Source organism: Phasianus colchicus, chromosome 7 (assembly GCF_987193195.1).
Source record: "Phasianus colchicus chromosome 7, bPhaCol1.hap1.1, whole genome shotgun sequence".
Lineage (NCBI taxonomy): Eukaryota > Metazoa > Chordata > Aves > Galliformes > Phasianidae > Phasianus > Phasianus colchicus.
Window position 1 is genome coordinate 17,550,509 of NC_143442.1, and position 16,049 is coordinate 17,566,557.

The 16,049-nt window shown below is 38.3% G+C and overlaps 1 protein-coding gene across 6 annotated transcripts in view; it reads left to right on the plus strand.

Annotated features, from left to right (window-relative positions):
• CSRNP3 (cysteine and serine rich nuclear protein 3) overlaps nucleotides 1-16,049 on the plus strand; it is an 89,535-nt gene that overhangs the window by 21,377 nt on the left and 52,109 nt on the right. For 4 of the 6 annotated variants that reach the window (XM_031599533.2, XM_090143905.1, XM_090143906.1 and 1 more), the window contains exon 2: nucleotides 8,849-9,019. In XM_031599533.2, coding sequence (XP_031455393.2) covers nucleotides 8,872-9,019 — 148 coding nt within the window. In that variant the 5' untranslated portion in view covers nucleotides 8,849-8,871. Of the gene's footprint in view, nucleotides 1-8,848; nucleotides 9,020-16,049 lie in introns of those variants that run through there. The other 2 variants (XM_090143909.1, XM_090143907.1) reach the window with 2 other exon arrangements.

Here is a 16,049-nt window from a genome sequence, read left to right on the forward strand (position 1 = left end):
GAAGTAATGTCAGTGCGTTCTACAGCTGTAGCTGAGTTGTGCCAGTGTCTCAAGAGTCCTTTGATCTCTAGATAGAGAAGCAGAACTTCCCAGCTGCTGAAAAAGTAGTGAGTAAATTTGTCACCGTGCCCAATTTGTGAAAGTAGTGAGGATAACATGGAGAGAATACTGCATTATTTCCTTTTCAATTGCAAGTTCTAGGCAGATGAGTTGAGGTTTTTGCCAGACTAGTTTTATTTTCTGTATTATTTGATTGTGTTAAAAAAAAAAAAAAGAGAAATTAATAGTTCTGGCATAGGACAGCATAGGTTATATTAGACAGGTTGTATTACTACATTTGTTATTCCTCCTTGCTAGAAAATACCAACTGTTCTATTTTTTTGTTTCTACCCTCGCATCTCTTAGGCATTTTTATCTTCTTAGATATAGGTAGCACCACTATTGTCAATAGTTATTGCAAAAGCAGGGTAAAAAAAAATTTGGTCCTGTGTTAAATTTTGTCCACACACACATACACATATGTGCCCCTATCCACACGTACACCATTAATCTGGGAGAGGTTGCTCATGTCTTTTTGGGTAAGAGGACAACAGAGTTAAGAGGTACAGAGATGGTGTTTTGTTTTTTTGAGTTCAGATGTTCTATTTGTTTGTTTATTGAAACTCTGGCAGACACTGCAGATTTGAGAAGAAGCACCACCACAAGGCAGAGATCGTGGGGCTGAAGGAAGAGCTGTTGAATTCATGCTGTCTCTGCTAGCTCTAGCAATGTGAATGAGCAGCCAGGTTGTGTGTTTAAATTCATGCTGCTCTGCACCTTGTTACGTGCTGGCTAGAGAGCTCTGGAGGCTGTTTTAGCATATACCAGTTGTGTCCATAGTATGCCTTGGCAGGTGCATACTGAGCTATACAAGGTATCCTGCCATCTTGTGCTGCTCCTCAGCTGGCAGTGTACAAGATTGATATTCACAAAAAACGGTGTGGAAGTTCATTACTGAAACTGTATGAGGGTGGTTTCAGTGTGCCTAATAATGTTACTGCCTACTAATGTGGGCAAAATTTAAATTAAAGAATACTCATCTCTAGCGCTCTGTAAGTTATTGGCATTTTCAGTCTCCATTACAGACTGAGGCCTTGCTGCTCCTCATGTAGCTGGGAGCAGCTTAATGCAAAAGCTCTGTTCCAAAAGTATGCTAAAAATACTACTGCTGGGCTCAGTCTCATTCCAGGCAGGGAATGTTAGGGAGAAGCTCAGCAAACCAGATACTGTCTTTTTGCAAAGAAATGCAGTAAGGATGTGTTGCTAGTGTGCCATGCCCCATATAGTAGACCGAGCATTTCTTCCCATTATCTTTGTGTTGTTTGTTCTTTATAAGGCTATGTATCTGTAGAAGTCAGTAGGACCTGGCTCTTTCTTCCACATTTCAATTCTATGGATGACTGATGCCTCCTAGCCAGAGCTCTGCCACATCCTGTCCTTCAGCAGAGCAGTCTAAAAAGTAATAAGCCTTTTCTGGGAGCCCACGTAGGAGTTTGAAAGTTTGACTTGAGTAAGGGAGGCCAAATATATTGCACTGTTTTTGCTTTTTTTTTTTTTGTTTTGTTTTGTTTGGTTTTCTTCAAACAGAAGTGAGAAAATCTTCCATAATGCTTTTGATGAGAAGATTTTAATTAGTGAGATTTCATCACCAAACCTTAAAACCTTACAAAAGAGAACTGGTCTGCGCCAGGTCTTTAGTCGTATTATCTGAAAACTTTGGTGGGGATCCAGTGATAACCAGCTGACCCAGCTAATATTCTCTTAGATGACTTAGATCTGAAGGTTATTAGGTGTCATGAGCCTGAATTTGTGGCCCAGCTGCAGCTTGACTTTCTCCTGAATCTCCTGTTTGCCTGTAGGGCTCAGTGCCCTTTGTGCGTCTTTTGCACTGTTGGAAGTGGCTTTTGATGCAACAACTCACTTAGAAAGCAGTTATGAGTGAAACAGTGTCAGAGCGTACAGCTTCTACGGGCAAATCTCATCTGCATGGGAAAGCCTTCTCTCTTGTTGAGTGCTGTTGAGTGCCTCTGATCCACTTCTGCCAGGTTGCACCCTGCAGCTGAATGCAAAGTTCCTGGATGTCTGGTTGAATTAGCACTGCCTTTTACTCATCTCTCTTTGCTCGTCAGGGAGCACGCTGAGAGGAGGCCCAGGAGAGCTAGCCTAGAATTTTCTTCTGTTTGCAGAACTGCATGTGTTTCCTGTAGCTGTTGAACTCAGACATCAGAAGGTTGCTTTAATGCTGCTGTATATGAACATAGTGTATTTGGGTGATGAATGGAGGATATTTGCACACTTGGTGTGTGTAGGTGTTTGTGAGATGCTGTGCAGAACGAAGGGGTACAGAATTGCCACTCATTTTTACATCCATACAACATAGACAGGAGGGTGAGCGTATGTCAGTATCCCTTTGGCATTCTAAGTTCATTGCCAGTGGAGCTAGTTTGAGTGTACAGTGGAGCGTGCACCAATGTGTAGGCAGTCTGGAAAATTTGTGGATTAGTGCTCAAGTGTAAAATCAGGAGTTCTCTAAAGCGATGGTATAGAAACCCTACAAAGAGCAGGCTTGGCAGGATTTAGCTTGCAGCGTTGGAACAGATTCCCCAGGTTGAATTGCACAGCCATATTACTATAGGATTTACTTAGTTCTGTAGGTTTAGCTAGTCTGAAGCAAGCAAAGCTTTTTCCTAGTTTATGTCTGTATAACTGACCCCTGCTGTAAGCACCAACTCATGAATAAGATTATACTAATGGTATTTCCTGTGCCCACACAGTGGTCTCTAAGTGGAGTTATCCCACTCTGTGTTTTTAATTTTTACAGATTGTACTTGTGAAATTATCAGAGCCTACCTCTGACAACTGGTGCTTGTGATTAGAGCTGCCAAATACATGGAAGCATGTATTGCAAACATAAATTTGAATTCTGAACAGCTGTTTGATTCATGTTCTTGTACTTCTGCTGTTCGCTGTTTGCAAGCATTCATGCAAATGGATTTGTGTCTGCATTAATGCAGTCCTTTACATGAATAGTCGTTTTCACTAGCAAATGGTATTCTTTGTGTGAGTGATGTTGTCACTATAGATGTGTTCAGTTTTGACTGTTTTTTTTTCCCCTTGAAAAACTGTCAACTGTACAAAGAGCAAAATAATAAAGTGTGATTTGTGTAACCAAGCAAATGCCTTGATTAGTTCATGGCCAACTCTTACTTATGTTTTCCAGGTAAGAGAAATATCTTAAAAATATACCAAGTTTTGTTTGTGAGCTAATAAATAAACCTAAATGCAAAAAGAATATTAATCACAACAAATAGTCCAAACATCTCTGCTTGTGGGCGTCAATATTCATGATTTAACTCTGAAATGATTTGCCAAGTCTTCCTAGCATCTTATAGCACATGCTGACTGGCCAGTGGGTGGGAGTTGTTTGTGATGAGTACTGAGTAGTAATGTTTTATGTGTAACATCTGTTTTCTGCATCCTCCTGTTCTGTTTGCAGTCATCTACATAGGAGAGGTTTTTGTTCAGAAGCAAATCTGTATCACTACTCCAGACCTTGTCTAATTTTTTCCATGCTTCCAGTTGATACATTTGAGACAAGACAAGATGCTGTGTTACTCATGTATTCAGTCTTTGTTTGCCTGCCGTTTATTTTTATTTTCAGATAAGAATTTTTATTCAGGTAGATTTTATTATGAGTACGATCAGCTCTCAAGAAGGAATCAGTTGAAAATAAGATTTCATAAGTGAATGAAAGAAGAAATTAATTGGATTTTTTTTTAACCGAATTGCCTTTGTGCTCTTGGACTTTTTCTCTCATTTATTTTGTTTGTTTGTTTGGGTTTTTGTTTTTTTTTTTTCTTACTGGAACTTTCGGCAGTATCTGCTTCCTGTAGTGAACATGAAGATGCATGATTTGAGACAGGGACCTATTTCATTATTTCGTATCTTTGATTTTGTGTTTCAGCTGTTACCTGTGTTGCGTTGATACTTATGCCTATGACTTATGACTTATGTCTATGTCTTTGCAGGTATGTTCCATACTTCTTCCGTTACCCGTATGGTGACCTATAAGCTGTATATGTATTTAATGCTGAATTTTGCAACACAGTCATTTTTTTGTAAATTGTGACTAGGAGGAGTGTCTCTTTGTCATGAAGCAAAGATTTTCTGAATTCCGTATTTCCATATTGTAGCTTGTTGTCTGTTTTCTTAGCATCTTCTAGCACGTGTCAAAGCAATAGCAGAAGTGCAAGGTAGGAAAATAGCCTCTTCCTCTCTGCGTGCTGCATACCCAACCTGGTACCAGTACTTTTTGTTCTGTAGATTGTACTTTTGTTTTGCTTTTTTGTTGTTTGTGGGTTGCAGTGATAGCTAACAGTGTGTGGAGCTGACTTGGCAGCATGTCTTTTAGGGGCAGCAGGTGAGGAGAAAGCTGCTCCTGGGACCACAGGAAGCAATGCATTGCCACCCCTCCCTTCCATTCACCAGCAATTCTAACACAGCTCTTCTGGGGCTTTTCACTGCTATCTGGAGATGCCTGCTTTCTAAAGGACTCCTGCAATGAAATTGTTACCATGGTTTTCTAAAATCTACGGCCCTTTCAGGCACAAGAAAGAGTCAATCTACCCAGGCATTTGCATTATTTTACTCTGTAGGTTACAAGTAATGTGACTGATTTAAATATGCCTGCACTCAGGTGGGACTTTCTCTCCCAGCAGTACCACTGGCTGCAAGCTCCTTGCTCATGCCTGCCTGTTGCCATGGCACCGTGAGGCCTTGCCTTACCAGCCTGCTGGCCCAGGGCTGGCTATGTTCTCTTTGTAGCACTACTCTCTCCAGTGTGAGGAAAAGGAGGAAAGATGGATGGGGGTGCTTTAAGAAAGAGGTCCTTCTCCCGGCAGGCACACATCATGCTTCTGCTGTGGCGAGTTGCCCTTTCCTCAAAGAATCCTTGTCTGTGTCAGGTGCACAACAGTGCACACGTGCAATTTTCCTTGTTCTGATACTGCTCCATCTGTCTCAGCTTTGCTTAGCCGTAGTGCATTTTAGTGCCCCGCTAGCACATTGAGGAGTCTGGCAGAGGGTGTTGCATTGCATCACTGTGGAGGACATTGTTGTGGAGCATACATCATCAGACAGGAAAGCTTCTGGCTGTTAGACAGCTCTTTAATAATTATCCACAAACATCTGGTTTTAATTGGACTCTTCAATTTTCACCTGAACTGGCAGTTTGCTGTGGTAGATCTCTGATTGTATTGGGTTGTTGTCTCAGTGTTCGCCTCTGAAGGCTGGAGCTCTTGTTATCCTTCTGAAAATAGTGACTTACTACTTCTCTAATTCAAATTTTAACGTATTCTACACATCTACTTTTCATAGTCACATAATGTTTGTTTTCTGTAGAGTCTTGTACTTTTTGTGTTCTGGATTCTATGCAGAACTATGCACCTTCAGAGTATACACGCTGCTGTAACGCTTCAGACTTCAACTTTCCATTCACGTACTGAAAGTTCAACTTAAGTCTTTGGTGTCTTGTCCTGTCCCCAGATCCTGTGTAGTCTTAAGATCAGGCTGGGCTTGGATTTCTTTGTGACTGTAGTTGCTTCAGTTTGATTCCCAAAAATCAAACTGAAACTACAGATTTAGTTGTAACAATTCAATTAGAGTTCCCTGTCCTCATTCCTTGATTCTGGACTTCAGGAACCTTTACAGATATTAAAAGCTTTGTGGTTTCATTTCTGTCAGAAGTTGGACTGCTGCTTTACTCTCTTTTCCACTGGGATGTATTTTGTGATCAACAGAGTACAAAATAACTCTTGGATAAGCAGTAGGTGCTGTATACTGCCATGCTTATTGCTCCTGAAGATGTGGATGTGATACAAGTAGCATGATGTTTCTGTAAATGAGGTATGGATTAAATGCATCAGACTGAACATGCCTCAGTCCTGTGCAGATGTGCTTCCTTCTGAAGAATATTGGCTTGTGGAATGGCAGCTGTTTGCACAGATGTGATTCTGAAGGAATCTCCTGCTGGTACATAGTGTGTACAAACAGATAACATCTGCATAATATCCACACTTTTGAATAATGGAAGTATCTTTCCCATATCCAATGTTTTTCTGCAGAGACTTGATACCAGAGGCACCCCAATCAAAAGACCCTAAACAAGTGACAGCACCTAAATTCATGGTAATACTCAGCTTCTCCACTGCTCCCTTGTACCCTGACTTAACTGTATTAGCTAGCTGGGTCTAGAACTAATATATACGTTAGTTCCAGGGGTTCTGGAAATCGTATGGTAGGGTTCATTGCAGAAATCTTAATAAGATGGCTTTACTGCTATCAGCTCATGGTGCTTGATGTAAATGTGGGCTGTGCTAAATGCAAGGAAATTTAAAATTCTTCGTTGTTAAAAATAGTTGTTTCTGCTACTAACTGTAAACAGTTACAGTTACTGAGACTCTTACCATCTGTGACAGCTTTACTGAGGGGCAAGTTGCATGTTAGTCATCTAGGCACTGTGCAGTGTACTTGCAAAAGACAATGTCTGGCAAAAAGGCTTTAGTCTAGAAATCATTTCAGGCTATGAAATCAGCTCCTTGTGACAGTCTGCACACTAGTAATGATTACAGCTATTAGGTTTGCCTTGCAGTGCAGTTATGACAGAGCTTCTTTGGACTTGGAGCTTTAAGACTCCTGTAGCCACAATTTCAATGTACTTAGACATGGATTTGACCTAGGTTTTGATTGCACAGTAAAATCTGTCAGCCCTTTTCTTACTCTTTCTGCCTTTTCACTGAGATGTTTCAGTGTAAGCATTTTCTTTCTCACACTCCAGCTGCTTCTTTACCCTGTTCCGCAGTCAAGCTATAATCCTTTGGTTTTGATATTGCAGGCTGTTGCCATGGAAATAATTGTGATTTCGCAAATTCGGTGCTGTAAGCTCTGCAGGAAGCAGTGGAAAAGGTGGTTGGCAAGAGATACAGTGAGGACATGGAGGGCAGTTTGGAAGAGTTATTTCTGACTCCATCTTTTGGGGTTTTCTGCCCCCCTCTTCATTTTTCTGTTTTTCTAGGTTTTCAATGTGTCACTCTGTGGGTTTTCTTTTTTAAGAGGGGTTGTGTTAATTGTTGTTTCTTAATAACTTAAGGTATTTAAAGGAAGGTTGTGGGGTTGGATTTTTTGTTTGGTTGGTTGGTTGGTTGGTTGGTTGTTTTTTTTTTTTTTGCTGATGTTATTGTAAACTGTAAGGAGATACAGGATGATCCTTTCCTTGTCCTCGGGATAGGAATGTAATACTTTGCAGCGTATAGTTACTTATTTTTGGAGAAAAGGGCAAAGGTTGAGATCTGAGCATGTGCTGTTTGTCATGTCTTTAGCCTGAAGAAATCCCTTTCAGGAAAACAATTTTTTTGTAAATAGTAAAAGTTGAGAAGATCATGACAGGCATATGCATTTAAACCTGTTTGTGTGTCTGACAGTATTAGAACCTAATATATTTGTTATTTAATTTTTAGTAAGCTCTGCAGACAAATAAGTTCGATGTTGAAGATCTGCTGATAATACAGCATCTTTTCTTATCATTATGTTGCATTATTGTAGCATTCCACATCTATATTGAAATCTTTTCTCTCAGTTAGACGCATCCATAAAGGTAAAATGAAATTTAGCGGGGGAAAATACTTCATTATAAACTAAACTGAACTGGCAGCTTATAGAAGCTGAAAGCAAGTGATGTTCAGAAGAATGAGAATTTTTTGCTGCTGTATGCTTGGGAGCATCAAGCAGCAGCTTTTTAAAATTTGTCTTTTTTTCCCCAGCTATTTACAGCAACTTTTCCTGATTAGTGTAGTCAGAGAGCAGATATTATCAGTAACTTTTAAATTAAGATCTTGCAATTAATTGCATCACAAGGATGCAATCAGTAATGATGCTGACAGTAAACTTATACTTTTTTTTTCTTAATTAAAGATATAGGAAAAAATAACTTGTTTAGCCTGTTAGATGCATTAACATGATCTAGGAATTTTGATTTTGTTTTCACTTAGTATTCCATAAGTAGGGATAAAAAGGTCAGATATTTTAGATGAAGGGGAAGCAAATGTATTGGACAGTATGGTTAGAAAGCAAAGTTTGTGAGGATAGTTTCAATCCCATGATACTTGTATGAATGGAAATGGTCTATGTATGTGCCACTGCTCTGAATATCTGAACTTTATAAGTGCTCCACAGGAAACTTCTGCATAAATTAAAATTGCTAAATGATTCCAGAACAGTATTTGCAGGGCCTGGCCTGACAATATGCTAAGTATCTCATGCTCTAAAATCTAATCGAAAATGTGGGCATTTGCTAGTGCTGAGCATTTAATTCTGAACTGTACTTGGTGAAAAATACTGATTTTTGTCACGTAATAGTTCTAGGTGCCAAGTAAGGTTTTAAGTGTTGTGTGAATGAATATTCATTTCTACTGAATTGTATGGGATTACATGCACTTCATACTTGACCAAGGCATAAAGTGAAATATTTATTATTTAGTTCCGTGCCTGAAAATTAGTTGTAGAATGTTGACTGTTCTGGTAGAATACAGATAGCACTTTCCATCTTAAGAAGAAAAGACTGTCTGTAATAAAGTTAGAACGTCTTTTGAACGGCTTCTCCTGTAAAATTTGTTTAAAAACCCATGATAAGGAGCCACTTAACTAAAGGTAGAGGTATAAGAATGATATAGAAACTCCTCCAGGTAAAATGAATTAGAAGACTTGAACATCAGGCAGGTGTTTCAATGCTTCATTACCTCTGTTCCTGTTACAGGTGCATGTGACAGCACTGCAGCAATGAGTGGAATTTTAAAGAGGAAGTTTGAAGAAGTTAGTGGCACCTCACCTTGCTCCTGTGTGTGGGATTCAGAGGATGATATTTCTAGCAGTGAAAGTGCTGATAGCGGAAGCAGTGTCCACCCATCAGCTTCTAATCATTTTACCCGTAAGTACTAAAGTGTTGTGTTGAGGCATCCAGAAAAGTTCTACTTACTTTGAAGAAGTACAGTGTAGGCTACCTGCATTTATTTTAAAGTTCTTTTTTCTGTTTTACTGCATTTCAGTGTTAACAGTGTGAGAAGATCCTTCCTATTTAAAAATAACTTTTTCCTCTAGAAGACTTTTTTGGTAAAAGTTAGCTGTTGTCAGAGTGCATAACTTCACTTTTGTACCATATCAGTTATAACCAAGGAATGTGAAATGTTTTAGGAAAATAGGAGAACATCTTCTGTTTTGGGGAAACGGAAAAAGCAGCAGTAACTAATACATAAAGCTGGTGTTTTTGCTTTATCCTGTCTGTTCAGTGCTGAGTAGCCTGCACTATCTGTTGCAAATCAGGCAGCTGATCCCTGTAATCACTCATCCTGTCACCTGAGCCTCAGTCTTTTTCTTTTACCTTGATAGGAGCAGAAGGATGTTTTATGAGATGGTGTTATATTCATACTTGATGTCTATATGAGACACTTGAAGAACAAGTGTCAGAATAAAGACAGCAGCTAGTAGAGTGGGTTTTGAAAAACCCAGATTTTTTTTCTAGGCTTCTCACTGAAATTAGAATGTTAGTGAGAAGAACAAAGACTGAGATGATCTGAGACACAGGTAGATATGAGAAGTCAACCCCCTTCCTCCACCCCCAACTCATTACCCTGCTTTGATTGTGTTTAGGCTCTTGCTGTTGGCTCTTGAACTTGAACTCTCTGAGCTTTGCAATATGGTTTTCAGTCTGGAATTTCTTCCACCTGGCGGTCTGCCAGTGCTTTAGTCTAGCAAATAGGCTTCAGGGCACGGTGCAGATACATTTATTTTGCTTAGCTTTGGACGATTTTCCATTTTTATGTGGTTTTTGTTTTCCTTGTTTCATTCTTAACAAAGCCACAACGTGTTTGCTTGTTGTTTCTATAGGTAGTGGCAGTACTTTAAAGCAACTCAGTTTGGGGTAACTATTTTTTAAGGTTTTTAAGAGAGGAAGAAACAAATACACAAAACAAAGAGACAAAAATCCATGACTGCTACAATAACAGACTTTTTAAATCACAAAAGAAACTGATTGAAGTAGTTGTTTTGTGTGTGTGTGTGAAGTAGAAATAAATAATGAAATTTGAATTTAAGGAGCATGGCTCTTCCTAGCTGAATCTTGGACGATATAATGGAGTCAAAATAGAAACCACGTATTCTTCTTTTTATAGAGGTATTTTTATCAGAGCATCAGAACTGTAGTCCAAGAAAATGTGGTCGTTGATATAAATTAGCTGAGGTACTTATGGTTACTTCTGGTTTGTTTCCTCAAAGAGAAATTAGTGATATGATCTAAAAACAGTTTTATTTTTCTAAAACCATTGTTTTTAGAAGTGTGCTACTATCACAGTTTACTGCTTGCCTAAGATTTTCTTGTATGGTAGGATTTGGAATTTTGTAACTTGTATCAGAACATTCCTTTCCAACCAAATACTGGTAATAGTCATTTTCACATTCCTGTCTTCTCTTGCTGTTGCTTTCTACTAGTCATAAGCTTCTGTAAAACCCAGATGTTTAAAACTTATTAGCAGTTTGCACAAGTTGGAATGAGAATATTTACAAATAAAAATGATGTGATAAACTTGCAGGATTAGGTTGTATAATATTTGAATATGTGGCAACACATGGAAACGTGGCTTGTTGCTCTATGCAACTACATTCTCAGTAGCACATGGTATATGTATAACAGCAGGTTTTTAAGATATATAAAGTGTATTTGTTCTCATATCAGTCAGATTCTTTCCTTCTCAGCCCACTTTATGCAGTGGTGTGTTTTATACTGTGCACATGTTCCCTCAAGTCTGTGCTCCTGCTATGTGTCCAAAGCCAATGCACTGTTCAGAAAAATATCAGAAGATTCATATGAATTCTTCTCACTCTTCTTTATCAGTACATATGCAGATTCATTGCTTCTCCAAGGGACTTCTGAGACACACAACTGCAATATAAAAAATCCTCTTTTACACCATGAGCTCCAGTAATCCTTGTCAGTACACAGCAATTCTTTGTGATAGTGGAATGTAATAATATAACAGTATTTCATAAGCTGAACATTGATTAAGACTGCTGTTAATAACTAATACTCAGCATTTTACATTGATCCTTTTATTTATTTTCCCGTGGTCACGTTTTTTAATCGGAAGTAAATGTTGGGCATATCCAAGGCATTTAAAAGATTACAATAGCATTTTATTAGTTTTCATGTTCCCAGTAGCATCCATGGAAATGAATGTGCCAGTTTCAGTATATGATGTATGCCTGAGTACGTTTGTATATATTTATAGTATCCAAAAAGCACTGGTGTGTATGTGCATAAATGTATATGTAATTTGAAAAAGTGTTTGTGCGTATGTATGTTTGTGTATGTATATATGTACAAGTGCAGTAAATGCACCAATGGTGAATAGAAATGTTAAATGGTACTTTAGATGTGGAACTTACCACGGAACCAAGGAGTGAGAAGTTGCAGTATTTCATATGTGTTATTGGCTGCTGTTCCAGCTGCAGTAACTCTCTTCCTCCCTTCCATCCCACCCAAAGATTTAAGGATTCCTTGTGTGAATCAAATAGTTCTTTTCTGATAAGATGACTGTGCTATGTAAGCAAATTAATTCATGCCATTCTTGTAAAGGAAGGGTGAATGGTGTTTGTTAAACCCTTGATGAAAGTTTACTTTTTCACTCATTGTTTGCTATTCGTTTTATTGGAAGCGAGATTTCACTTTGTTTTAAATCTTCTAAACTCATGGTTAGGGAGTTTGACAGGGATTTGTTCTGGCCCAAACTTGAGCTCAAGTGCAGCTGGAAAAATTTATCTAATTAATGTCTGTTAACCTTCTACAGATTGATGAAGCGTGTTGCAAACTGTGCCCTTTCTGCTAATTATAATCCATAGGCAAAGAGGGTCAATGAAGTGTTAAAAGACACTTAGTTTGTTCACTTGCAATGGAGCCAGCCTAGATATTTTCTTTGTGTATGGTTACACTTATGTATGATTATTTTTTTTTCAGAATGGTGGTATCTGCTTGAAGGGTAACTGGCTGCAGTAAGTCACACCTGTCAGTTAGTAATTATCAGGTGTCAGGTGGTCCCAGTGAAAGGCTGGAAGAACACTTGTGTGTGGGTTTTGGTCTGTGATTAGGCACAGGGTAGTGGAGGTGGCTCGTGCAGCCTTTGTTAGTCAAGAGTAGAGCTTTATTTTACTGACATGTGTTGCATGCAAAGAACCTAAAAAAATGTTTTGCATGGAGCTGGACCTTTTTGGGTTGGGGCAGAGGACTGCAACTTAATTCTTTTTCTGGGTAGAAAGGCAAGAAACTAACTGAGTAAGAGGCAAGAACTAACTGGGTAAGAGGCGGAAACTAATGGCAGTGTGTTTCTAAAGTAATGTTTGATTTGCCTTGGTTTAAAAGGCTGAAAGTGAGATTGTAGAAATGTTGAGAACAGCAGCCAAAAGTCACTCCAGAATATCTTGGACTCTGAATCAAAGAAATTCAATCTCCTTAACCCAGAGACTCATGCTGAATTGTTTGTAAAGGGTTTTCCAGCATGTAGTATAACCAATGGGTAAAGAAAGAGTAATACTACTGCTTTCCGGACTCTGACCAGATTATTAAAAACAATCGCACCTGTTGCTACAAGATGTGAGGAACTACTTGAGTCTCCATTTAAATTCACTGAGGCATTTCTGACATGAAAACCTGAGCCAGCAGACATTTTCCATTATCCCATTGTTTTGTCATGACTGACTTCAGTTTTTACAGTTTCTATGACAACTGTGATTTTTGACTGGTGAAGAGTAAGAGTGAAGTGCTGAAACAGTTTTTGGACTGTACAGTATTTTTCCATCAACAGAGCGTAGTGAACACATCAAGATGTTCTTCACTGAGCAGTGTTGTAATTGAATTGCTGCTTAAGTAGGGATACCTTCTTGTGGCAGACTGCATACAATAGTTTTTCAGATAAAACAGTTGAGAAGAAAACCCTGCTACCGTTGCCAAATAACTTTCCAGAAAATTATTGATAACTTAAAGTTTAAGACATTCTTGCTTTTCAAATCGCATAGATATTTACGTTACTATGTTAATACATAAAGGAATGAACAAGGCATGGCTCAAAGCAGTGCAGCAGGTTGTTTTCTGAGATTGTTTAGTATTTTTTGTAAATCATCAGCAAAATGGCACTTGACGAGTTATGATAGAATTTCATCAGGTGGTTGTCCAGAAAGGAAAAAACGGGGAGGAGAAAAGAACAAGACAATTACTTTTTCTGGATTACAAGAGAAGAGAGAGTCCTTGGAGTCCACAGGTGAACAATTAGTGGAAATGCAGGGAGGAGCTAATAGAGAGCTATTGGGGGAGGAAAGACAGCTTGTTAATTGGATCATATATGAATGAAAAGAGGTTTCCTGAAGCAGGAGGAGTTTGACAAGCAACAGGGTATTTTAGAGTAAGAGCAAGAAAGTGCTAACAGATTTTCTTTGGCAAATAAATCATCTTGCAGAAAAGGACACAGATTGGCTGGCTCATAACTGGGAAAGAGGTAGGGCTAATGAACAAAATGAGAATGAGCCAGTTTTATCAAGATCAAAAGAATTCAGTGCTCTGACAGTTTGTAAATTCTTAGTAAACTGACTCATCATCATCTTTCATTACAATGACACACAGAGCACATTTGAGAAACATTGGAAAATTACTGGAAAATGTTGATTGGGATTCTGTGGCGCTTGCAGTTCTGTTTTGTATTTGCTAGAGGAAAGCACCTTACAGTTGTGTAAATCCTGGTCTGCCCTTGTCTGTGAGATTTATGAAATTTAAGCATGATAGTTTGTCTTTGATTTCTGATGCAGAATAGTGTATATGTATATATATATTATATATAATACACACATATGTATACAATAATATATATATGTGATTAAAGTAATGCATCAGATCCAAGCCACTATTTTAAACTTTCTATAGTAGTGTTTGTCTTCAGATACAATTCTAATGTGCAAAATAACTTAATAATTTTAAGAATGCATGAAAATCACTTATAAAGAATATGAAGTTTGTTTTGCTGTATTACGTACATTCAATTTAAAAAATATTAAGTCATGACGACTGTGACTTTCCTGATAAAGATGTATGTACTTAAACCCCCAGTCTTTAAAGTTGGTTCTTCCTTTCAGTTAATTTTAAGCTTGGATTTGAGCTAGTCTTACCCAGCATTCTTTCCTGGAGAAGCCATGAGGTTAACATGTGAATGAGCTTTATTTTAGTGCAGGCTTTTCCCAATGGTCTGTGACAAATAATACCAGAATTGTAAAATGTATTTTCTAGAGGTAAATAACTTAGATTGAGTGCTAACTGTAGCTGTTCTGCTTCTTAGACATGAGGAAACTTTATGTCATTTGGATTCTAGTGAAAGCATGGGTGCTCTGATACTATTATGTTAGGTTCTGTAGAGAAATTACTGACGAGTCAAATCATAAAAGAAGGAAAAAGGATTTTTCTGTTACCAGCTTATAACTACTAATAGTTTCATTTTTGTCTGAAAATTTTTTTTTATGCTTTCTTTTTCGAGATAGCTCTGTCCTAGTGCCAGCTTTTATTCCTACTGAGAGTCCCCGTGGTCCTTTGGAAGCTTCCCTTGGATTTTCTTTGTGTTCTTGCAAAGCAAATAAAGCTTCAGAAAGACTCCTATAATATCCTCCCCACCAATTTTTTATTTTTCTGATCTAGTGTCGTTTGTCATTTCATACATTTAGTATAAGTTCTGTGTTCTGTATTGGTTTAGAGCTTTTAATACCAGCCTTTAAAGATGGTCAGAATTAGTGCTTTAAACAAATTACAGAGTTTGTGTACAGAATATATTATTTTAGCCCAGGAAATATGAATAAAGTGTGATGTCATGGTTTTGGTTTTTGCTTATTTGATTTTCAATATTCCGCATCAGAACATCATGTACTGGAATTAAAGTGTTAATGCTCTAATTCTACGTACCTATCCCTATACATTACGGAAGTCATGGGATCTGACCCTTCCGGGTGGGGCAGTCTCTTACTGCCTGGCAGTGGGTGCTGGAGGTGCTTTCCTAGCCGTTCCAAGCTTTTTCAGGTTTGACTCGGTCTCGGGAACTCTCTCTCATATCTTATTTGATTTATTAGTCTCAATTTCAATTAGATTGTATTATATTGTATTATCTTGCATTCCGATATCATAGTTAGTAAAATAAGTTTACCTCCATAGATTGTTGCCACTGTTTTTTTCCTTTTCCCCCTTCCTTCCCATTTTGTGGGCCCAGGCGGGGGGGTGGGGAGGGCAGGGGCCTACTGCCCCCTGTCACGGGCATAAACTGATCTAGTTAATTCCGTGACATGTAAGGATGCTGAGTACCTCCAGAGACGCAGGAGTTAATTCATTGTTTTCAGTTGGAGTACTTTGCTAGAGGAGAGCTTTGTGACTGGTCAAAAGCAGGTGGAGAGGAGTCCAGTATGTCAAGAAGGAAAGTACGCCAGTACTTTATGCATGATGAGAGGAACAAACTGCGAGGCAGATCTGCAAGAATGGTGTCATACAAACTTCCAGAAAATTCCTTCATTTCTTAACATATATTTTCTTTGAATAGAGATATTTAAAATAATAATAATGAAAAATTTTATTCTCAGTTGTGGCTTATCAGAACAGCAAGAAACAGATTAGGACATGGTTCTTCATTAGCTGCACTGTTGTTCAAGGGTACCTTCTGCAAGTCAGTGATTTGCATTTCTAGCAGTGGCCACTAAAGGGACTATCTTTTTTGCTAGCTAAACTGCTGAAGTTGACGTGTGTTAAGATGCTATTCTATTCATCTTTGAAGTGCATGCAATTCTATTAAGTGTAGTATTTGAGTAACTTCTGTAACTGGCAAAATATCACAGTCTCCTCTATGCCATTCAATGTTATTGATTGTCATTCATCTGTTTATTGAATATGTAAC